The sequence below is a fragment of the Ziziphus jujuba genome, chromosome 5 (genome assembly GCF_031755915.1).
Source record: "Ziziphus jujuba cultivar Dongzao chromosome 5, ASM3175591v1".
NCBI lineage: Eukaryota > Viridiplantae > Streptophyta > Magnoliopsida > Rosales > Rhamnaceae > Ziziphus > Ziziphus jujuba.
The window spans coordinates 30,339,058-30,364,220 of NC_083383.1; the positions used below are offsets into that span (position 1 = coordinate 30,339,058).

The following is a 25,163-nucleotide window of genomic DNA, read 5'->3' on the forward strand; positions in this document are numbered from 1 at the left end:
ATCAGTTAGCAATTTTGCATTCATAAATTTGGCTTATTAGCAGTCAAAGATAAAAATTTTGAGGCCACAGTGAGGAGAGAAAGCCTGATGTCTTGTTCAACTTAGAGTTTGTGTTGTACTTTCATTTGTGTGTACATTTAGCAAAGTAAGCCTGATGTCTTGTTCAAATTAAGAGTTTGCGTTATACTTCATTTGTGTGTACATCTGGCTAAGTAAAATTCTCCTTTCGTATTCTAATTGAGGAGACTCTTTCATGTACGTATGTTATATTATACACTTGGAGGAAATTTTTGCCGATTTAGAATTCTGATGTCCCACAAAATAAAACAGATTGCATGGTAGGCTAAAAATCAGATCCTACTTTTTGCTCATAATATATCTACAACTTTGTTGAACATGATTAGCAAAAACATCTTCATGTAGAAAATACATCTACATATAAGTCATAACCATACAAGATCGACATCTTCCTACATTCCTTATTTTAGGGGTAAAATCTAATAATTTTCACATATCAAAACCTTACTATGATTTTTGTAAAGATTGTACAAATTAAGTTGCCCTTACTGGTTTAAATATTGAATTTATTGATATATTTAAGATGACAATGTGTTAATTATTTCACATGATCCTATGACCTACTTAGTTTTTGTTCCTTTTGATGTTAGATTTTATAACCAATTATATTGACTAACCCATTTCTCTAGTGCCAAAATTTGTCACCGAGTATAGATTTGATATCTCCAAAGAAGAGCCTTTGGTTGAAAAGACGAGTGATATTGAATGCTTATAACTAGCATGAGATGTACAACTAAGAACAACAAACACACGTAATTATTAACCTAATTTGAAGGGACATGTTTATCTCCTGCAGATTACATAAGAGTACTCTGACATACTCTATATTTTATATATTCTCATAATGTACAAGCAGAATTTATCAACAACTTGAATCTTTATTCTTAGCAAAACCCCAACTGTAGATAAAGGTGTACACTTTTTAGCAATATCAAAATAGACATGCATATAACGTTTTTAACAATGTACATTGCCTGTTATCAAAACCATATTTTTCTCTTATAGGTAATCATTCTGCAAATCGGATGATGCACTTCAGGGAGTTTCCTTGCACAACGTGATCCAAGGCTTTGTTGACCTCCATCAAAGGAACCGACTGAGAGATATATTTGTCCAGCTTCAATTTCTGTGATACAGATTGCATGTAGTTATCAAGATAATAGAGCCAAAGCAATTACAGGATAATAATAATAATAATAATAATCATAATAAAGAAGAAGAAGAAGAGAAAAACACACAGTATTTACCTTATTCATATACAAATCAACAAGAGCAGGGAGATGAGTCCAGGGTTTATACTGGCCAAAGAAACAACCCTTTACAATCCTCCCCTTTAAGAAATTCACTGGATGCGCTTTGAATATATCGTCTTTATTTGGCACAGCTGTTGTGGTTCTCTGACCACGTTAGAGAAGAAATATGAGAAGAAAAATAAAAATAATTCTATTAATCTCTTAGAAATAGAATACAAAAATAAAAACTTCTCTCATGGAGGATTCTCACGGGGAACCTCTCTCTACACTCTCCAATTCTCTCTGGAATTGCTCACTCTTCTCTCAAGCTTTCTCTGGAACTTAAACACTCTCTCTCTCGGAGTTTTCTCTCAATATTCCTCACTTGGGATAATATTGAGCTTGCTCACTTGGCTTGGTTTTCATGCAACGGGAAGGAGCCTATTTATAGGCTTACAAGGTTGGTTGCATGGCCACAATCTTCAACAGCTTAGCCCACAATTGTTGAACAATCCATACGGTGCAGCAATGGTGTCAAAAATGGTGGCCGTCAAAAATGGTGGCTGTGGTTGGTGCGGCTGGACTTCACAATTCTCCCCCTCCAGCCGCATTTAAAACTGATGGTCATCTGCCATCTATTCCAGCCATGTCTCTGCATAGCTTCAGCTTCTCTTGAGCAACAACTTTTGTTAGCATATCTGCTGGATTCTCTTTTGTGTGGATCTTCATCAGTTTCAGCAACTGTTGATCTATTACTTCGCGTATCCAATGATAGCGGATGTCAATGTGCTTTGTACGGGAATGATACATTGAGTTTTTGCTCAAATCCATGGCACTTTGGTTATCACAATGTATCTTGTAGTCTTCTTACTTGATGCCCAATTCTGTGAGAAAACGCTTTAACCACAACATTTCCTTACCCGCTTCCGCTGCGGCAATGTACTCTGCTTCAGTAGTGGATAAAGCAACACACTTCTGCAATCTTGACTGCCATGACACAGCTCCCCCTGCAAAAGTGTAGAGATAACCTGATGTAGACTTTCTATTATCAGGGTCTCCGGCCATATCTGCATCTGCATAGCCTTCTAAGATTGGATCACCTCTCCCGTAGCACAAGCACAGCTTCGATGTACCTTTAAGATACCTGAGAATCCATTTGACTGCTTCCCAGTGTTTCTTTCCAGGATTTGAAAGAAATCTGCTCACAACACCTACTGCATGAGCAATGTCTGGTCTGGTACACACCATTGCATACATCAGACTTCCTACCGCTGAAGAATATGGTACTGAAGCATCTCCTCTATCTCTTCTTTGGATGAGGGGCACAATCTCTTACTCAACTTGAAATGATTTGCAAGTGGAATGCTAACCGGTTTGGCTTTATCCATGTTGAATCTCTTTATCACCCGTTCAACATACTTCTCTTGAGATAGCCATAACCTTCTATTCTTCCTGTCTCGGATTATTTGCATTCCCAAAATTTGTTGAGCTGGTCCTAAGTCTTTCATATCAAAGGACTTAGACAATTCTTTCTTCAGCTGACTAATCTTCATTGCATCTTGTCCAACGATCAACATGTCGTCCACATATAGCAAAAGTGCAATGAAGTTTCCACCTGAAAATTTTTGAATATAAACACACTGGTCTGCTGCAGTCCTTTTATAACCTTGACTCACCATAAACGAGTCAAACTTCTTGTACCATTGTCTTGGTGCTTGCTTGAGGCCATACAAGCTCTTCTTTAGCTTGCATACGAGGTTTTCTTTCCCTGAAACCTCAAATCCTTCTGGCTGCTCCATGTAGATTTCTTCATGTAAATCACCGTGAAGAAATGCTGTCTTCACATCCATCTGTTCAAGCTCTAGGTTTAGACTTGCTACTAAACCAAAAATGACTCGAATTGAAGTCATTTTTACCACTGGTGAAAAAATCTCATCAAAGTCAATTCCTTTCTTCTGAAGAAATCCTTTGACCACCAATCGGGCTTTGTGTTTCACCACCTTTCCGCTGCCATCTTTCTTGAGCTTGAACACCCATTTATTCTTTAGTGCCTTCTTTCCTGTTGGAAGCTTAACCAACTCATAAGTATGATTTTTCTGCAAGGATTCCATCTCATCTTGCATTGCTTGCAGCCACTTTTCCTTCTCTTGATGAGAAACAGCTTCCTGGAAACTCTCTGGCTCCCCCTCTTCAGTAATCAGAATATACTCAGATTCTGGAAATCTCTTTGATGGAATTTGGCCTCGCTCAGATCTCCGAACTTGTATACCACTGGTTTCAGGAGGTGTACCATCATCTGACCGCTGTGATGGCCCTGCAGCTGCTTGAGAGGATTGAGTCTCCCCCTGCTCAATATCCCCTTCCTCCTCCTGGTCTGCTTCTGGTATATGTTCATGTACCTCATTATCCTCTGTGGCTATTTGTGCTGGTGCTGGATTAGGACAAAAATTCTCGGCACTAGAACTACAATTAGGAGACATTCTGGGCTTTTCAATGTCTTCCATTATCTGGTTTTCATGGAATACTACATCCCTGCTTCTAATAACCTTCTTTGTTTTCGGGTCTCATAACTTGTATCCGAATTCTTCATCTCCATATCCTATAAAGATGCATGGAGTAGATCTTGCATCGAGCTTCTGTCTGAGCTCCTTGGATACATGTACATAAGCTAAACAACCAAACACTCTTAAATGAGAGTATGAGGGAATCTTACCCGACCACATTTTCTCCGGAATTTCAAAATTCAACGGTACTGACGGTGATCTGTTGATTAAATAGCAGGCGGCACGAACAACTTCTCCCCAGAATGGCTTTGGCAGCTTAGCCATACTGATCATACTTCTGACCTTTTCCATAATGGTTCGGTTCATTCTTTCGGCTATTCCATTATGTTGTGGGGTGCGAGGGACCGTCTTCTCATGTCGAATGCCGTGTCTTCTGCAGTAGGCATCGAACTCCTTGGAAGTATACTCGCCTCCATTATCTGAGCGGAGACATTTCAGCTTCTTTCCTGTTTCACGCTCTACCATGGTATGAAACAGTTTGAAGTAATCCAATACCTGGTCCTTTGTTTTCAAGAAATATACCCACACCTTCCGAGAAGCATCATCAATGAAGGTCAGGAAATACTTGTTGCCACCTAATGATTCCACCTCCATGGGACCACAAACATCAGAGTGCACCAGACTAAGCAACTCTGATCTTCTCAATGCAGAGGAACTGAAGGAGACTCTATGTTGCTTACCAAACAAGCAGTGATTACAAGGATCTAGCACAGCATCCTTGCAAACAGTGATAAGCTTCTTCCTTGCCAAAGTGGACAATCCTTTTTCACTCATGTGACCGAGTCTCTGGTGCCACAGATTTTGAGACGCCTCTCCTTCTGCAATATTGAGGCTATCTGCACATATCTTCACATGAGTCTTGTACAATGTTCCACAAATATGTCCTCGGGCGACAACTATGGCACCTTTCGTCATTGTCCATGTGCCTTTGCTGAAGTAGTTGTCATAGCCTTGCTTGTCTAAGGCTGCTCCCGAAAGTAGATTAAGCCGAAGGTCTGGAACATGACGGACATCCTTCAAAGTGATTGTACAACCAGCATTCGTTTTTACCTGAATATCACCAGTTTCCATAATCTTTGCGAAACTGGAATTTCCCATCTTTACCGTACCAAAGTCTCCTGCTTTGTACGTTTTGAAGAAATCTCTGTGTGGAGTGACATGGTAGGATGCTGCAGTATCGACTACCCACTCAACATCTTGGGTTGATATATGAAGGCATGTCTCTTCTTCGGTGGAGCAGAGCGCCACTTCTCCTGTACAAGTGACTAGTGTCTCTCCATCCTTCTTCGGCTGATTACCTTGGAGTCTCTGCTCTCTCAACAACTTTCTGCAGTTCTTCTTCATGTGACCCTCCAGGCCACAATGATAGCACTTATACGATGATTTTCTGCCGTCTGTAGATCTGCCTCTGCTCTTGCTCCTGCCTCTCCCCCTATCTCGACTACCTCTTTGCTGTCTTCCTCTCTCTGTGACGAGGGCATGTGACTGATCCATGCCAATGTCTTTTCTCCTGGCCTCTTCATTAAATAGGGCATCCTTAACCATAGACATAGTAAGTTTGCCATTCGGGGCTGAATTGCCTAGAGAGACTACCAATGTCTCCCAACTGTCTGGAAGAGAGCTTAGAAGTAGGAAGGCTTGATCCTCATCCCCTAGTTGATAATCCACAGCAGATAGTTGATTTACCAAGCTCTGGAACTCACTGGTGTGCTCGGCTACAGAAGTTCCACTCTGTAATTTTAGATTTACCAATCGCTTAAGCAATAGGGCTTTGTTCCGAGCAGTCTTGGCCTGGTACATGTCCTCCAATTTTGTCCAGAGGGCATATGCATCCGTTTCCTTTGCTACATGATGGAAGACACTGTGGTCGATCCATTGCCTGATCTGACCGATCGTTTTCTTGTTTAATTTCTTCCATTCTGCTACTTTGCTGGGATTGGGGTTTTCTCCTTTAGCTTCTATAGGATCAAACAGATCCTTACAATTGAGGAGATCTTCCATCCGAGGTCTCCAAAGTGTATAATTTGTGGCAGTGAGCTTAACCATAGCTCCCGAAGATGATTCTTCTATTGTCATTATGGCTTGAATGGAGCTGAATTTGGCAAAACGGAGTTAACCGTTGCGTCCGGAACGGCCGATAATGGTAGAGTTGACTCTCCCGGGGTCAAAATATAATTATCAGAAATTGTAGGACAAAAATATAATTTCACAAAATTTCTGGGTCACCCTGCAAATACAGAAACTACAGGGATCAATCTGTAAATTCCAATAGTTTAGGGGCTGTATCGTAATTTCAGAAAACTACAGGGGTCAATCTGTAATTTCCAATAATTCAGGGTCTGTTCCGTAATTTCAGAACACTATAGGGGTCAATCTGTAATTTCCAATAATTCAGGGGCTGTTCTGTAATTTCAGAAAAATATTGATGGCGTGGCATATGGTGCTGACGTGTCAACACGTGGCAGATGACGTGGCTGACGACGTGTCGGCTGGCATGGCAGATGACGTGGCAGGGGTGCGCTGACGTGGCTGCTGACGTGGTTGTCTTCAACCTCCAGACGGCGCGTGCGGCGCGTGAGGCGCGTGAACTGTTGCAGAAAACTTCAGGCGGCGCGTGCGGGCGCGTGAGACGCTGTCTTTCTCTCCGGCGAACTTGTGTGTTTTCCTCTCGTCGGGTACTTTCACCTGGTATTGTCAAATTAATTATTTGAGCAAATTTTCAAAACACCAACTTGAAGAACAGTAGCTTTGTTTCTTCAAATTTTGAACCCAAGCTCTCGACCTGGAGCTCTGATACCACTTGTTGTGGTTCTCTGACCACGTTAGAGAAGAAATATGAAAAGAAAAATAAAAATAATTCTATTAATCTCTTAAAAATAGAATACAAAAATAAAAACTTCTCTCATGGAGGATTCTCACGTGGAACCTCTCTCTACACTCTCCAATTCTCTCTGGAATTGCTCACTCTTCTCTCAAGCTCTCTCTGGAACTTAAACACTCTCTCTCGGAGTTTTCTCTCAATATTCCTCACTTGGGATAATATTGAGCTTGCTCATTTGGCTTGGTTTTCATGCAACGGGAAGGAGCCTATTTATAGGCTTACAAGGTTGGTTGCATGGCCACAATCTTCAACAGCTTAGCCCACAATTGTTGAACAATCCATACGGTGCAGCAATGGTGTCAAAAATGGTGGCTGTCAAAAATGGTGTGGTTGGTGCGGCTGGACTTCACAACAGCAGCTAGTACTGCAACACCCCAACCCTGCAAACAATTCAAGATTTTATGTTTTCAGTACTCTTGAAGAGAAACGGATCTAATATTTGATTCTTGGAAAGCTAATAAAAAAAAAAAAAAAAAAAAAAAAAAGCTTGGGGGGCAAAAATTTTACATCATGAACACATTCAAATGCAGACATCATGGCCTGAATGCTTCCTGTACATTCCACACTCCGGTCCACTCCTCCATTAGTCATCTCAGCAATCACCTTTTTTTTTTTTTTTTTATATTAACAATCAAAATTGAACTGTATATTACTAACATCGTTTTTGAATAAAATACTATCCAACAACAGAATTAAGTTAGATGAATATTTATAACCAACCTCGTGGACAGGTCTGTCATAATCGTTTGGATTCAAAAACTCAATTAAACCAAACTTCTTGGCTGTCAAAACGCTCATCAATCAGTAAATACAAATTTAGTAGATAAAATTGATATTTTAGTAGATAAAATTGATATCAAGAGCAGAGTGCATATATATATATATATCATCGGATGAATTTGGACATGCCAAAACATAATTCAATTCTTCTCTACCTTCTTCGAAACCACTGGGGCTCGAATCGATTCCAATGATCCTTGCAGCCCCTGCAATCCTAGCACCTTCAGCGGCCTAAACAGTAAATGAAGAAGAAAATATTGTCATAAACCCTTAATGAAAGAGAGAATGAAAAACCAAGAGCAAGAAGAAAAAGTGAAGACTTACAGCAAGGCCAACAGTACCCAATCCAAAGATGGCTACAGATGAACCCTGTGGAGGTTTTGCAACATTTATGACAGCACCAAGACCTTCATTGGTTGAAAGGACCAGATTGATTAACACAAACCACAAAACTATAATTTTGTAATTGGGATTTGTCCAAAATGAAAGACAATACTAAACCTGTGCAAATGCTGCAACCAAGAATACAAACTGTGTCAAGTGGAGCTTCAGTGTTGCACTTGGCAACACATCCAGCGTGAACAACAGTGTATTCGCTTAGTGTGGATGTACCAACAAAATTATATATAGGCTTCCCATTTTTCGAGAACCAGGTTTGGCCATCATTTAGCATCACACCTCTGTCAGTGTTGAATCTTAGGAGATCACACAAGTTGCTTTCTTCTGACTTGCAGTGCCGGCAATTCTTGCACTCACCATAGGGTACTGCTAGGACATGATCACCTGCTTGAATCTCCGTTACACCTTTACCGATGCTCTCTACAATTCTATATATATATTGAAGAAAAAGCAAAAAAAATAGATATTATGGTTAACACCATTAATTACTAGAAGAAAAACACCCAATATAACCCCGGTGCCAACGGAACAAGCAATGACATTTGCTAATTAGACTCTAATTAAAACCTTATTTATTTAGAGAAGTACATACCCTCCAGCCTCATGACCAAATATGCGGGGAAACAATGGTGTTTGTTCCTGAAATTCGAAATCATTCAGCTTAAGTGAAATATGAAAAAGGAAAAAAGAGTACCAAAATTACAAGTCTAGTTATTTTGCTAGTCCCAGACTGGGGTGAGCAGTGTGAGCTGAACTAGGCAGTTGACAATGGGGAAACATTACACAGCCAATGAATGAATGTTAAAAACCAGAAAAAATAAAACTTTGAGAAAATAAATTTATGTAGAAATATGTTTAATTAAAGTTATACCTTGGCTTTCCAGAAACAAACATCAGTGTGGCAAAGAGAGGTGAAGAGGATCTTCAAGCGGACTTCATCAGCCTGTGGTGGTGCTACTTCTACTTCCTCAATCACCAGCGGCTTCCCAGCTTCCCATGCCACGGCAGCTACATTATCAATGCATTCCATAACTAGAATTCAATACTGCTATTCGAGAAATAAAATAGATAAATACAAAATAAACCAAACATATCTACTAGGTGTGTTCCTTTGGTGCATGTCCGTTGTTATATATACATATATGTGTGTGTGTGTACATAGATTTACGCATGTTTGGATACGCTTTTAAAAACTTCCTCAGAGTAACTAAAAGAAAAACAACTGAAGAAAGTGTTAGGAACTCTAACCGAAAACACATACCACACAAATATAAACCAAGAAACTCAGAGAAAACTAAAGAGCAAGCGTTCGTCTAGTTGTGTTCCACGAAGAACTCTTGCACTATATATAAATTCTGTTACAAAGCTATAAAAGCTCTACAAAAGAGATTTAGAGGTTTCCCTAGAGATTTACAGAGAAAGATGAAGAATAAGAAAACCCCAAATCTCTCTCTCTCTTTCTCAGAGCTTCTCTCTAAAACAGTAAAAAGGTCCAGCCAAAAGATTCTTTTTTTTTTTGGTTTTTTTTGGGGTAGAATAAAGCCAAAAGATTCAGAAAATGGGTCTACAACCTAGCCACATATATTGCACGTGAATTACAAAACGACCAAAGCTGTGCGTTTTAAGGGACCAACAACCCTTTGCATTCTTTTTTTTTTTTTTTTTTTTTTTTTTTTTTTTTTTTTGTGGGTGAAATTTTAAGGGACCAACACTTGCAAAAACGTATAGCATTATTATATATGTGAAACTGGAAAACCAAATAAGAACAGGGTAAGATCAATTTTCATTACTGAAAACAGAACAGAACTAAAAATAGGTTTGATCAATTAAGAAAAAAGAAAACAGAGAGCGTGAGAGACAAATTCCATGCAGAAACAGACAAAACAATTAGGAGCTATATGAAAAGGCAAGAAAGATGATCAAAGTGAAACTGAAGACCAAATTAATACTAGTGTAAGTACCAAAGTGAAACTGGAAGACCAAATTAACAGTAGTGTAAATACCAATCTTCATCACTCAGGAAAAACAGAACATAGCAGAACCCATTTTCCAAAAATGGGTTCGGTAAAAATAAAAAATGAGTCAAACAAAAAAAGAGAGTGAAAGAGACAAATTTCATGATGAAATTAAGAGTTGAAAAAAAAAATTAAAAAAGAAAAAAAAAATGAAGTTATATAGAAAGGCAAGAAAGATGATCGAGGTGAAACTAGAAGACCAAATTACGAGTAGTGTAATATCAATTTTCATTTCTCAGAAAAACAGAACAGAACTCATTTATTAAAAATGGGTTCGATCAACAAAAGAAGAAAGAAAACACGAAAAAAACAAAAAACAAAAAACAAAACAAAACAAAACAAAAAGAATGAGAGATTGAGGGAGACAAATTCCATGATGAAACAAAAAAGAAACAGCTATATATGAAAACGCAAGAAAGATGATCAGAGCGATGGGCTCCAGTACTAGTTAAAGTCACCCATCAGTTCCAGCAGAACAATGGTGGTTGGGTGACTCACCAATTCAGAGGAGAAAGAAAAAGAAAAAAGAATAAACCGAAATTAAATTTCATAAGCCAGATAAAAGAGATGGTTTTGACAACAACAACAACAACAACCGGCAAAAAAAAAAAAAAAAAATCAAAGAAACGAAAAGGAGAAAGATGATAAACCTCTGCATTTGATGACCTTTCCGGCTGTAGAAATGGCCTCCTGATCTTCTTGAGAAGTGGGATGATCGCTACCGTCCGCACTGGGATCACTGTCATTTTTCTCTTCTTCCATTATGGAATTTTCATATTCGTTATACCTCATTTCAAGAAATCGAGCTCCCACACTTTTATCATCCAATCTCCAGTCCCTCCTCCTCTTCTTTTCCGATTTGAATGGCCCAATTCCTTGATGTTTCTTCATTGTTTCAAAGCTGAATTTTGTTTTTTTTTTTTTTTTTTGTTTTTTTTTTTTTTTTCTGATTTCTGAGTTTGATCTTCTCTGGGAGTTTTGTTTATATAATGAGGAGGTAATCAAGAATGGCAATCAAGCAACGGTTTGTTCTTTTTCCCGCCCAGTTTAATTTTCTGTTTCACGTCCGCAAAAAATAAAATAAGACAAATATTATATATTCCAAAAGCCTCAGTTTATAACAAATGTTAACAATAAAGTTTAAAAAAAAATTAATAGAAAAGGATCACAAATTCTGGATAAAATGGATATTTTGGGCCCAAAATAGCGCTTTGGGCTGAATTATCTCTTGTTTTTCTTAATAAAAAAATTAGGGGATTTTATGCCCCATTTTTTGTGAATAGAAGTATTATTACCAATCCTGTGAAATAATTTATCTTTATTACCATGTGAAATTCCCATCCTACACTAACCACTAAACAACAAACTAACCCCTCTCTCTTAACCATCCCGTCTTTTCCCCTCTTAACCTATATCTCTCTCTTATCAAATTGGGGTGAATACGATTCTAAGCAGAGTTAGTTTTTTATTTTTTATTTTTTTCTTTTTATTTTATTTTATTTTTTTATTTTATTCCTTTTGGTAATAACGGTTCTAAGCAATGTATGCAAAACCAGTGGTCCTATGGAAAGGCCCAAATATCCCAAACAATGGAGACCATTTAAATAATTTAAGCCCAATGTCTAAAATTCAACCATTGAAACTTCAAGACCGTCCTTTCTTGGGCTTGACCTTATTATCTTGGGACCCAATATCTGCCATTTGGGCCTCAAGATGAAGAGTAGCTGACCCATATTTTTTTTTTTTAGTTTACTATTTCATAGCTGACTTGGCCAATATGCTCCTGTCAATCAATTAATAACAAATCAATCACCTCTTCGACATAAAGTACCATTTGTGTTTGGCCTGGTTTATTAGCTTCATCTTCCTCGTACTCTAGAGGTTAAAAGTGAAACGAGGAAAAGCTATTTAGAGAGGTGAAGGATGAAAATCCAAGCGAAGGCATGGCATGGCAGCTTAACCAATCTCATAGTTGGATTGGAAATTCCGAGTGATATTGTTTTCGATTGTTTTGAGAGGCCTAGGCCCCATATATAGAAATTGTCCACTTGAACAAGGATATCAAAATTTAAATTCACTTAACCATATCATTATTTAGTAAAAAATTTGATTATTATAGCATATTTAGTATATATTATGTTTCCAGCTACAACATATATAAAAGTTTGTATAATCTGTATTCTCTCGTACATATGGACCTCATATGCCTTTCAAATTTGAATAATTGTAAAGGGGGACTAACTGTGAGGGTCTAAGTCAGCTTGCTATATTGTAAGAGATATGGATTTAAAATTATTCACAATTATTACTCGTCGGGTTATACAATTTTATTTTATATTGTTAATTTCCATATATATATATATATATATATAGTTTTCCTGGTTGTTATTTTCATTAATTATCAGATTGGCACACAAGAGTACTTATCTCAAACTCAAATTAGTTGAGGAAACGTCACTTTATCCTACTTCATGGATGAAAGTGCAATAGGTGAAATGTACTAATATATACATAAGGTACTTAAGAACTTACAAGGAGAAAAGAAAAAGAGAATGAAAATTAAAAGAGAGAACAAGTTGTCCTAATAATAAAAGTTTGTATCTCTTTATCTTCATATGCATCAACAAGACCAAAAAAAAAAAAAAAAACTTTAATCCAAACGAATCAAGGATTGGGTTAAATAATCATCACTATTGTATGTTGAGTATCTTTCATATTCTACACAATGCTGATATTCAGCTATAAGCTTAGCTCGATCGGATACAGACATGATAGATACCCAACCTTGGCCGCTAGAATCCAGTTTATAAGCAGCAAATCGACGTGTTATAAAACCAATGCTGCTCATGTTATCATATTTGCCTACCAATCGCAACACAAGCAAAATCTCCCCCGACGATGATTCAACCAAATGACACCGAACCTTATAGCACATGGTATTCAATCTATACAAATCCAATCCGTATGTTCTCCATTCATCTAAAACTGTCAAGCATTCAATGGTAAACAATTTCGTGGGACTACTTCCACGATCATGACGCTGCAATTGCAATTTCCAAACTTCAACTTGGCCTAATTCGAGGGTCAAAGCATATAGCTTTTCATTGTGGTGTATTATATCGCAGTAATGCTTGTCTTCGTCATCCTGCTCTTGGTCATCCTGCTCACTCTCACTCACTTCCGTCCATTGCTTATCTCCTTGCTCACAAAATGCAATTCCTTGTGAGAATGAATGCATGACCACAACCACGAACTTGTTATTAACATATGGATCGGAGGAGAGTATAGCTTTGGCTATCATATCTTCTCTTCTTCTTATCCTTTCAGGGAATAGAGACCTCACCGATGGAAATCCGCCGATTTCAAATCCCGTGAATGGATCAACAAGATGAAGCTTAGGATCCTTTTTGGCATCCAAAATCACCAACCAACCACATGACGATCCCACACAACAAAAATCAGAAAATCTTCCAAAAACTTTCTTAACCTCGTAAACTTTGTTTTGTGTTAGACTAAAGAAGCGGCTAAAAGAGATCTTGGCTTTGTGGTGTTTTTCGTGGTGTTGTTGTTCATTGCTTGTGGTACAAGTCAACATGGAAGGAATGAGAGAAGACATGTGGGATCTGACAGCTATGTTCCAAGAAAGACAAACAGCTTTGAAGCGAGTCATGTCCTCACAATTGAGCTCCTTCACAATTGACTGCAAGAGATCAGTCGGAAGGTTGGACCAGTTTGCTCCTTCTGTGCAAACCCTTTTGGCCATTTTTGTTTGCAAACAGAGATAGATCAGAGAGGGGACAGAGGTAGGGTCGAGATCGAATAGCGCCGTTTTTTGAGTTCATGAATTAATTCCTCCTCAATGATATATTTATTATTTATATAGCAAAGCATAATATAAAAATCCAAATTCATTTGGGAATTGAATTTGAATCTGATTAGGAACTATTTGAATAATCAGAATCCAAGTTGAAATCAATAACTCTTTTTTTTTTTTTTTCCCCTTAAAAATGTTAATATCTATATATATCTATATATATTAATGCATCGAGTATCATTGGATTACTAGCAGAATATTGCGGTTGTGTTATACATATTATATAAATAGCAATAATAATAAAATACCACGTATTGGAAAATTGAACATTTGCCCCAAAAGAAAAGGAAAAAAAAAAAAAAATTGAACCATAAACATCGGCGTATCCACCTATAGGCTCTTGCCCCATCAATCTCTTTTGATTTTATATAAAATATTATTATATTTACTTTTTGAACAAATACTGGTTTAAGACAATATAGGTAAATGCCCCTTTCAAAAAATTATCATACTGTGTCCCTTTTTAAAAAAATATATATATATATTTATTTATTTATATTATATTCTTTATATTTATAGGATAATTTTTGAATTTTTTCCTTCTTCATATGGTTAATTTTTCTTTGGAAAATAAGTAAATTTATTTTATATCATTATTCAACAACCTAAATTGTTCTTTCTTATGTAGTAATTATTTACTACCCACATCATAACTTCGATACTTAAAAAGGCAAAGAAAAAAATAGGAAAAAGTTGGCAAATTTTTATACTACTCTCTTGGATTAGGTGTATGATACTTATAGCTAGTGCTTTGGAAGATTATGAAGGAAGGTGCTGCTGTTGGATTTTATAGGGCCCATGTTCTCAACTAGCAAGGTGTGAGCAAACAATGAAAGCAGAATGGCTCTCAAACATGCAGGGAGCTTGCAGCACAGTATGCTTTCGAAAGCCAAAAGCAGTGAATTATAAGAAACAGATACGCGAGGATGATAAGAGAAAACGTGCATTAATTAAGCAGTGTATTGTGTAGAAAAGCGTCTTAAAGAAAAACTGTTTTAACATTATATTCTAATTTTAAATTGTAAATCTCATTATATTCTAATTTTAAATTGTAAATTTAAGTAAAAAACAGTTCCATCTGTTCCTTCTTATCCCCTAGACAAAATTTTAGCAAATATCTCAAATTTACAAAAGAGCAAAAGTTGCTTGCAAAAGGATTGTACTGTCAACATTCTAGCAGGTTTTGCATGCTACACATGGTGGATTGAATTCCATTTTTCCATTTACAAGCACATATGAGCTTCGTATTAATAGGGGGAAAAATTAGCTTCATAATACCACAAGTTTTTATGGAAAAACAGGATGTAAATCGCATAATTAATTAATTGAACGCTCTCTTATAAACTAATGTCTGTTTCCACAAGGGAAGGAAACACACAAAGGAAACACTTTATTCTTTTCCATATCACACCAGAAAAACTCTCTGTACAAAACGTCCATGTTTACTCTTCCATCCGGATGATGCACCTGATAGATTTTCCTTCCAGCATGTACTCAAAAGCTTTGTTGATCTCTGAGAACGAGACTGAGTGAGTGATAAATTTTTCCACCTCCAGTTCCTGCAATATTCCCATGATCCAAACATATATCTGATTATTCCGCTACAAAAAAAATTGGTTGTGCATATTCCTTGAGACAAAAGTTAAAAAGTTTTTACCTTGTTCATGTACATTTCCACAACACCAGGGAGATCAGTCCGGGGCTTATAGTTACCATAGAAAGTACCCTTAAGAGTCCTTTCATTCAAAAAATTCATTGGATGGGTTTTGAATGCATCATCTTTATTTGGCACACCAACTAGAACAGCAACACCCCAACCCTGAGAAAAAATCACCAAAAAGTTCATTTTAAAGGCATTGTGAAAGAATTTTAATATTTTGTTAAGAAACATAGTGGCTCTGGAGAAAAGTTACTTACATCGTGAACACATTCAAAGGCAGAGATCATGGCCTGGATGCTTCCAGTACATTCTACACTTCGGTCCACCCCTCCATCAGTCATTTCAGCAATTACCTTTTCAATCAAAATCCAAATGTTAGTCATATTGTATTGAACTAAAAATACCAAAAATACTCAATAGAATAAGCCTGGTAGAAGCATTTGAACCAACCTCTTGAACAGGCTTATCGTAGTCTTTTGGATTCACAAACTCATTCACACCAAACTTCTTGGCTGTCAGAAATTAGAAGGATAAAAACAGTCATTAGTAAAAGCAACTTATTTTTATCTGGAGTAAATGAAGAGCAGACCAAACACTTGAATGTATTTAAACTTGAATAGACATTATTTTGAATTCATCCCTACCTTCTTCGAATCGACTCGGGTTCAAATCAACACCAATAATCCTTGCAGCCCCTGAAACCCGTGCGCCTTCAGCAGCCTAAAATGTAGCAACATAAATAAGAAAGGAAAAAGGAAAACTTATATTGGCACAAAATTTTGCAGCACAGAGAAGTAACTTACAGCAAGACCGACAGCACCCAATCCAAAAATGGCAACAGATGAACCCTTCGGAGGTTTTGCAACATTTACAGTGGCACCAAAACCTTCATTGAAAACACCAAATTGATTAACAAAAAAAGCACAAAACAATGATCTATATTTAGAATTTTTCCAAATGAAAGACAAATCTTAAAAACCTGTGCATATTCCGCAGCTAAGAACACAGACTTTGTCCAGTGGGGCAGCAGGGTTTATCTTGGCAACACAACCAACATGTACAACAGTGTACTCGCTAAACGTAGATGTCCCAAGAAAATGGTAAATAGGTTGTCCATTTTTAGAAAACCTCGTCTTGCCATCATGGATCATGGCCCCTCTGTCGGTATTGATTCGTAGGAGATCACACATGTTGCTTTCCTCCGATTTGCAATGCCGACACTCCCTGCACTCCCCGGTGAACACGGGGAGGACATGATCACCTGGTTGGAGATCGGTTACACCCTCACCGACACTCTCGACAATACTGCATCAAAGGAAAGGCAAAAAAATGGTAATCAACAAACTATCAGTTTGTATTAGGTGATAGAATTAAGTAACCAATTCCACAAGTAAAGTTACGATCAATCCAACAGCTTAATCTATTAGCAAAAATGATGACAGAAACACAATGTAAGTTTGTTGCCAACAAGGCAATGTAGTTTGATAATTAGACAGAATGCAAATCCTTAGCATCTGGAGTCAGAGATACACATACCCTCCTGCCTCATGACCGAATATGCGGGGAAACATCGGTGTCTGTCCCTGCAATCCAAAACCATTTCAGATTCAACATCATCAACCATACTTATATATAAGCAATACAATGACAAGACAATTCAAATCATTTCCTTGCTTAGGGTTATAATGGGTTGGGCTAACTAGAACAGAATGCAGTAGTTTTTAGCGTACTTATATACAAGCAAAAGGAGATAATCATGTTCATTAACAAGAAAATAGGCAAGTCATACGAGGGTATATCTTATACTGATCAGAAAAGTTTGAAAATTTTTGTATAGAAATATGTTTGTCCAAGTACCTTGGCCTCCCAGAAGTAAACATCGGTGTGGCAAAGGGAGGTGAAGAGGATCTTCAAGCGGACTTCGTTATGCTGTGGTGGTGCTACCTCTACTTCCTCGATTACCAGTGGCTTCCCAGCCTCCCATGCAACCGCAGCTACAACATTTTAGCATTTACTCACAATTAGATCATAAATCTTAATGAAAAACATGGTAGATAACAAATACGAAGCAAAACAAAAATACTAGCATATTTGAGAGCCAAAGCATATATACATTGCCATTTTCCTAAAGCCTCAGAACAACACTTCTCTGTTTCCTCTATCTCAACTATATATATATTACCACTACCACAAGCAGTAAGAAATCATAGATAGCAAACAATTAATTATTATATATGAAAATGAAGAAAAAAAGTGAGGAAAAAAAAAGAAAGGAGAATACAAGGCACCGCTACAAATATCTCTATCAACCTTTTAAAAAATATATAAATTTTTGAAAACAAAATAAAACCGACCCAAGAAACAAAAAATGATCAACAGTACTCATAAACAGAGACCCATAAATGGTTTAGGTAAAAAAAAATATATATATATATATATATATATATGATCGGGTTAAAGATTAGAGAAATCCATAGATGAAAAACAAAAACCAAGAAGTTGATCAAATTGATCATCTTTTAAAAAAAAAAGTACAAGCAGTAGAAGAAAAATCCATGATGGATAGACTTACCTCTGCATTTGATGACTTTTCCAGCTGTGCTAGCCATATTCTTCTTCTTTCAGATGATGATGATGATGATAGTGAAGGAAAAAGATGATTTCACAAGTTGAATTCAGATGTGAGAAGCTCGCGAATAAACGGAACTATTTATAGAGTGGAGAAAAACTTGGGTGAAATCGGTGGTCACACATCAGAAATGCAAAACCATGACCCGGGAATCCGAATGTACGAAAAAACCTATGCCGGTTTTGATATTTTACCGAAATGGGTACGTTTGGGCATGCGATTTTTCCAGCTTTCTGCACTTTTCTTGTGTGTGGGTAAAATCGTAAAAACAGCTGCTTAAGAAAATTAAAAGACAGTGTACGTGGACAAAGAATAGAAAAAGCAATTTTGCAAAACCACTAACTGATGAATCACCGTTTTTTGTTTTTAGTTCTGGTTTTGGATTTTACCAGCGGCGCCTTAGGTTCTGCACCTTCTTCCACGTGGATTTTTAAATTTTTAGCTTTTCTTTTTTTTTTTTTTTTTTTTAATCTAAATATTCTTCTTTTAATCTTTATCCAGCTTGCTGCAGCCAGCGACGTGGCTTTCAAGCTACACGTGTTCTCATAATCAAATGCTGGAAGTGATCTTTTTAAATCCCTCGAGTACAAAACAGATTTATGTGATCTTTTTTTTTTTTTTTTTTTTTTTGGGTTACAAATATTTATGTGATATGTTAAATCTTCATAAATGGTTGGTTAAAACAATAAAATAAAATATTGACCAATTTTTTTAAAAAAATATTGTAGGTCAGGGAGATTAAAACCTGAAACTATTATTTGAGCAAAGGTGGCTTTGTTATTTGATTGTTATCGCATAAACTAGTTTATTCACTTATACTGAAGAGAAGGTTTGTTGCTAGGGATCATCGCAAAATTGGTTATAACAATAAAATAATATATTCACTTTAGTAAATTTCAAAATTATTATTAAAGAAAATAATAATCTTGTCATTTGACTGTTTCAGATAAACTATTTTATAAACTATTTTATTGACTTAAACTAAATGGAATGTTTTTATGCTGGCGATTACCAGAAAGTTGGTTATAGAAATCAAATAATATATTCACTTTTTGCTTTTTTATATGTTAAAAATAGGGGAGAATCAAACTAGTTATTGTAGGAGAAATAGTTCTTTTAACATTGGTTGATCCCACATAGACTAGCTTGTTAAATTAAACTAAAAAGACTGGTTTTGTGTAATTATCCTAAGAAAATTTATATATATATATATATATGAACTTTAATAAAAATAAAATATAAAACACCATAACTTTTGTTGAGAGTGGGATTTGAACCCACGCCCTTTCGGACCAGAACCTTAATCTGGCGCCTTAGACCAACTCGGCCATCTCAACTTGTAATTACTTAGTTTGCAACCAAATTTTTCTCAAGATTTATAGAAAAAGTGTGTCTGAGCTTTTGGACCCGAAAGTCCTGGCAAGCAAAAATTCCCTTCGGCCCAATTTACTTACCGGTGGTTTTTTATTCAACGCCACATAATTTCTTTTTTGCCTTTTTTTTTTTTTTTTTTTGAAAGAAAAACATCAACTTTGTTAAGGATTAAATTAATCAAATTACACAAATCAAACTGGATAGCTGTTAGAGCCAATCATGCCCCTCCTCCATCCATGATTCAAAAAGATTCTACAGAAAAAGCATGTGTAGTAAGTACATGAGCGACTCAATTTGTTTTTCTATGAACACGGCTCCATTTTAAATTGACAAAACCAGCCAACAAAACATTCCACCCACCCACCCACTAGTCGGGTGTTAACAAATCTTTCACACAATAATCTTCATTTTGCTACGTTTAAAATGCAAATTGGCCATATATATATATATATATAAACATATATATCGGTCCTCTAGTTCATGTGGGTCGTCATCTTCTCAACGTGTTTTGGACCCACTTGACACGATAGAATATGACAAAATAGATATTAATTAAAGAATATTATATAATACAAATGTCTAATTATATGAACCTGTTTCTTTTAGTTTCACTATCAACCATCTAACCTTTCGTTTTTCTATTGGATTCTGAAATGATAATTCAACTTACTCTGTGAAAACATGACGGATTGTCTTCTCCAATATTGATTGTCCCAAGCCAATAGGAAAATTAGCAGTCAAATGACATTTTCTTTCTTAGTATTGGACTACATCAATTATTGTTTTCAAAATCAGAAATTAATTAATTTTATTTTTAATTCATAGCCAAACTAATAACATTTAATAAATTTCAATAATTTTTACTGTAGTGTTTTACCACTTCATTCATTTACTCTTCCAAAAGATTGGAACAGACTGTTATATATATATATATATATATATATATATGTATAAAAAATTTATCAATTCTATATATTATTTTGTATGAAAAATACGTTATTGAATTACTGAACAACTTGGCTCTTTGTTTCGGAAGAGGGAGAGGAGGTTCCGTGAATTATTGGGAAGACCCTTGGGTACCTAATCTTCCCGATTTCATTCCTAAGCCGAGAAGTCTGGATATGTATTATGTTGGAATGGTGAGTTCTTTAAAATTGCATACCGGTCAATGGGATGATGGTAGGATTGAGAGGATTTTTTATCAAGCCTCAGTCAAGTGCATAAAACAAATTTTCTAGGCCAAAAACGATTAGCCAGACAAATTAATCTAGACAAGGACGAGATCTGGAACGTTTTTTGTGAAATCAGCTTACCGAATGGAAGAGAATTTCAAAAGGAGGGAAGATATCTGGTGGAAAATTTTATGGAAGAGTAATATACGTGAAAGGTCCAAATTCTTCTAGTGGAAGTTGGCCAATGCCGGTCTTCCCCTACGATCAAACCTTGTAGCCAGAGGGTTGAGCCTGGAGAGTTCCCAGTGTATCCATGGGTGTCAGAGTGATGAAAATGAGATACATGTGTTCTTACATTGTAAGATAGCGAAAAGAGTCTGGTTTGCGAACCCATGGGGAACTAGATGGGAAAGGGTGGACGGTAGGGACCTGGTTTACTTTCCAAATTGTATAGCAGATCCTATGGGCATCCTTCCAGTTCATCGAGAGGATAAGGATGATTTTTTTGCCTACTGTGTTATAGCTATGGAACATCTGTGGTGGATTCGAAACCAAGTGCTGCACGAAGGACAAGTGGAAGATATTGTTCGTGCTCCCGAATCTGTTATGAAACATTTTAAAGAATTGAAGGAAGCGTTACGGAGAGACAGAATGGATGGAAATCATCTCGAAAATTTCAATGCAAGAGTCAACACATAGTGGAGATGTCCTCCACAAGGAACTGTTAAACACAACTCTGATGTGGCTGTTAGAAGCCATGGTAGTTATCTTGCTGTGATTGCAAGAAACGATAGAGGTAAGGTCCTCCATATTCAGACATTCAAATCAATTGTGAGTGACCCTGAAGTAGCGGAATTGGAAGCTATTTTGAAAGCTCTACAGATGGCAAAGAACTTTGAGTGGTGTAATGTCCAATTGGAAGCTAATGCATTGACAGTTATTCAGGCCTTAATTCACAAAGACTCAAGCTTTTTGCACTGGTCTGCCGATTCTATTTTCCAGGACATTGTTCTAATTTCTACATATTTCAGTAATTATTCTTTTTGCTAGGCTCCCAGATTAGCTAATAGTTTGGTCCATATTATTTGTCAATGAGCGGCGAGCCAAGGTATTTATGGACCTATAGACCCAAATTGGCTCCCGCTGTCTTTTGTCGATTGTATAATTCGGCAGTGTACCTAAAGTCTAGGCTGCTTGGCTTCAGCCTTTCCTTTTGGTTTCAATAAGTCCCTTGATTTAGTTAAAAAACTTGGCTCTTTGTTTCAAAAACAGTGTTTGTTTATGGTCCTACACACAAGGTGGACGAAGTGAACGAAGTCAATTATAAAAAATACAAGTTCGACGGTTCAATTGAGAGCCATGACAATGGAAACACTTCAATCTCTCTTACCAAAGTTGGTACATATTACCTTGTACGCCCAGTCTCTACTCGCAGCGCTGGGGGAGTGAAGCTTGCAATCAATTAATGATGTGGGCATCAACCTCAGGCCCAACTAGAAGCCCACCAACAGCCACCACCCACAAGTATTCTTTGTAACACGAAAATGCTTTGGGTGACACTACGGTGTTAACAACCTTCTTGGCTGCACTCGTGGTCGTGGGCTAGAGGAGAGGTAGTGCTATTGGCTTTAGATATGTTTGTGTTGTTGATTTTGTGTGATTTTCTATTATAATTTTATGACGTAGAATTTATTTTGATTTTATATTAATATTGTTTATGGATGAATAATCGTTTAGACAGATTCGTATCCATTATAATAAAAATAATAATATAGATTTATTCGTTTGTCTTTCTAAATTTACTTATTGAAACTTTAATCATGAGTTTTTTGCTGACCTTTTAGAATGTTCTTATTTTATTTCATTTTATTTTATTTGGATGGGTTGATTAATAGAGACGAAGCATTTTTAGTCTATAACTGAAGTTGATTTGTTGAGATTTTAATCGATAATTGGATTTTAATATGGGGTTTGGTTAATAAAATAAAATAAAGAAGCAATATTTTGAACTCTGAAAAGATAATCCTGTGAGAATTATATTTGCTTCATTGTTTCCTTCTTAATTCCTTGATAGTTAATAAGAAATCTGAACGACAATTTTACCCAAAAAAAAAAAAAAAAAAAACTGAATGATGAATATTAAAATATATAAAATTTATATTCAAACAAACTAGAAGAAATTTTTTATCCAAGTTCCAAACATCAATATAATATATGATTACATTAAACTCATCCATGTATCTTGTAACCTCAAAGATTTTCAATTAATAATTTTTGTTAAAAATATTTCTGTGGAATTTGTGCTACACATGCCAGGTGATTTACACAATTAACAATATCATGTCAAAGAATATCAAATATAATAGCCAATATTAGTTCAGTTTTGATCTTTATATGCATCAAAGTTTCAAAGAATCTTAAAGCTGCTAACAGAATTAACCTTTCTCTGATATAATTACCTTAAGGTCCAATTCTCCAAGTTCCTGTCTATTTATGTAGATGATACAATTCAGAAAGCAAATTATTCATAATTCTACTTAATAAGAAAATATTACACATAAATTACATTATTGGAAAAAAATGTAATATAATTGATTTTAAGTTATATGGAATATAATTCTACAAGTGTAAGTTAAATGTACAAGCCAGCAAAAATAATTGTATTCTTCAGATTTGGTTTGTTTCATTTCCTTAATTTTTCTCCTTTACATACTTTCCGAAGAAAAAACATAAAACTATATATTTATCATAAATGCTTGGTTGCTAAAACTCAAAATCCTGACAAAACTGAAAGATGCGTTGTGCTTCTAGGAAGGTCAGCAATTTTTAACATGGAAAAAGCTATATAAAAAATGAGTCCTACTATTTGTCATTTAATAATCATTATCCTAATTTTAATTAGAATATTTAATTTTATTAAATTCGTGTTTTTATTGACCAACAACACATGTACTAACAACACATGTACTAAGTTAGTACTAAAAAAAGATTTTTCAATCCATTAGTGTAATTGAATGAATTTTTTTATTTTAAAATTTTAAAAGTAAATTTTTTAATGATAATTATTTAAATTATCATTTAACATATAGATTTTATTGATAATTATTTACCAGTGATAACAAATAGTATTTTTCTATAGAAAGAAAAGAAATATATATATACATATATATATATAAGCTAATTTTGTTAGCAATTATCACTTAAATAATGAATTAATTATTACTTGAAACTTATTCCTTTCAAACTAAAAAAATTATCTAAACTAATTAAAATAAATAAATTAAAATTTAAAAATTTTACTCAGTATTATTTGTTATTTATAGTTTTATTTATCCAATAAATACAGTTTTAAAGCAAATTAAAATAAGAAGAATTAATTAAGGTAATAAAATTTTAATGAGTAAAAGCAACGAAAAATTAATGAGAAAATTATTAATAAAAAGAGAGATTTATTGATTGAAAGACCAAATTAGACTAATTGAGAGGGGGCACTTAGCATATTTGAGGGGCTGAAAAGTTAAAAAAGTAAATAAAAGTAATAAAAAATTATAACATGTGGAAAAAGAAAAATGCAACAAAATAAATAAATTAATTACTGTTACTGAATTTGCTTCTTCTAAAGTTCCAATATTTCTCAGTAAATCATAGGTACTGTGCATCTTATCCCATTAAATAATTAGAAGATTTTTATTTCTCTAAAATCATATTTAAAAGATCCTTATAGTAATGATTTCCATTTTTATTAAAGGGAATAGAATTGGTTGGCAATGCTATACGGATTTTTGGTAAAATCCTTTCGATAAATTCAGAACTTTTTCGTATTTATACATTTCTCTTAAACTTTATTTTTTTTATTTTCATTTTTTTTAATTACTTTTGAAAAATTTTTAATAATTTTTATTATTTTTTTGAGACAAAGTTCTAATTCTTTTAGTGTTTCATAGGAATTTTTATTTTTTTAAAAAAATTTATAATCTATCATTAAGTTTTATATTATTTTAGAGAGAACAATTAAATGTAAGGATAAAAGAATAATAACAAGACATGATGCATTCATTATCAAAACTTATTCGGTACTTTTGATATACCGAACTGCATTGTATTGAATTAAAAATTATTATATTAGACCGTTCTATATTAATATTATACAAGGTTTTATACATAAATGTTCTATACTATAATAAAAAGTAATTTTAACAAATAAAACTAATAAAATTATTTATCTCTGCATATAAATTTTTAAATAATTACATTAATCAAAATAGGCAAAATTATTTTTTTCTTTACTATTATTCATGTAATTTTTTTAATTTATTATATTACTCATAATATTAATTTTTGATTATTATCAATGAAAATAATTATATTTAGTTATATGATATCAAAAGAATTAAGAAAAAGTTCAATGATAAATAAATAAATTATACTTGAATTCTTTTTATAGTTATTGAATGGATCTCATTATACTTAGCAAAATGAAAAATGTAATATTGAAATATAAAAAT

At 35.0% G+C, this 25,163-nt stretch overlaps 3 protein-coding genes and 1 non-coding gene across 4 annotated transcripts; all 4 read right to left on the reverse strand.

The window, feature by feature from the left end:
• Positions 1-915: 915 nt before the first annotated feature.
• LOC112488861 (alcohol dehydrogenase 1-like) lies at positions 916-10,840 on the reverse strand. The gene is made up of 12 exons (XM_060817332.1): positions 10,600-10,840; positions 9,196-9,228; positions 8,806-8,942; positions 8,527-8,573; positions 8,037-8,362; positions 7,860-7,942; positions 7,691-7,766; positions 7,476-7,537; positions 7,263-7,358; positions 7,107-7,135; positions 1,326-1,458; positions 916-1,204 (listed from the first exon to the last, which is right to left on the reverse strand). The coding sequence occupies exons 1-12, from the start codon at positions 10,838-10,840 to the stop codon at positions 1,088-1,090; spliced, it is 1,380 nt and encodes a 459-aa protein (XP_060673315.1). The 3' UTR covers positions 916-1,087.
• A 1,759-nt stretch (positions 10,841-12,599) lies between these two features.
• Positions 12,600-13,712, reverse strand: LOC112488774 (probable F-box protein At4g22060). The gene has a single exon (XM_025075132.3). The coding sequence runs from the start codon at positions 13,710-13,712 to the stop codon at positions 12,600-12,602; it is 1,113 nt and encodes a 370-aa protein (XP_024930900.3).
• A 1,358-nt stretch (positions 13,713-15,070) lies between these two features.
• LOC107421623 (alcohol dehydrogenase 1) lies at positions 15,071-18,219 on the reverse strand. The gene is made up of 10 exons (XM_025074409.3): positions 18,056-18,219; positions 17,341-17,477; positions 17,020-17,066; positions 16,463-16,788; positions 16,287-16,369; positions 16,128-16,203; positions 15,934-15,995; positions 15,741-15,836; positions 15,481-15,642; positions 15,071-15,382 (listed from the first exon to the last, which is right to left on the reverse strand). The coding sequence occupies exons 1-10, from the start codon at positions 18,090-18,092 to the stop codon at positions 15,266-15,268; spliced, it is 1,143 nt and encodes a 380-aa protein (XP_024930177.1). The 5' UTR covers positions 18,093-18,219; the 3' UTR covers positions 15,071-15,265.
• Positions 18,220-19,368: 1,149 nt separating this feature from the next.
• Positions 19,369-19,449, reverse strand: TRNAL-AAG (transfer RNA leucine (anticodon AAG)). Its single transcript has one exon. It is a non-coding gene; the product is annotated as a tRNA-Leu (tRNA).
• Between the last annotated feature and the right edge of the window lie 5,714 nt (positions 19,450-25,163).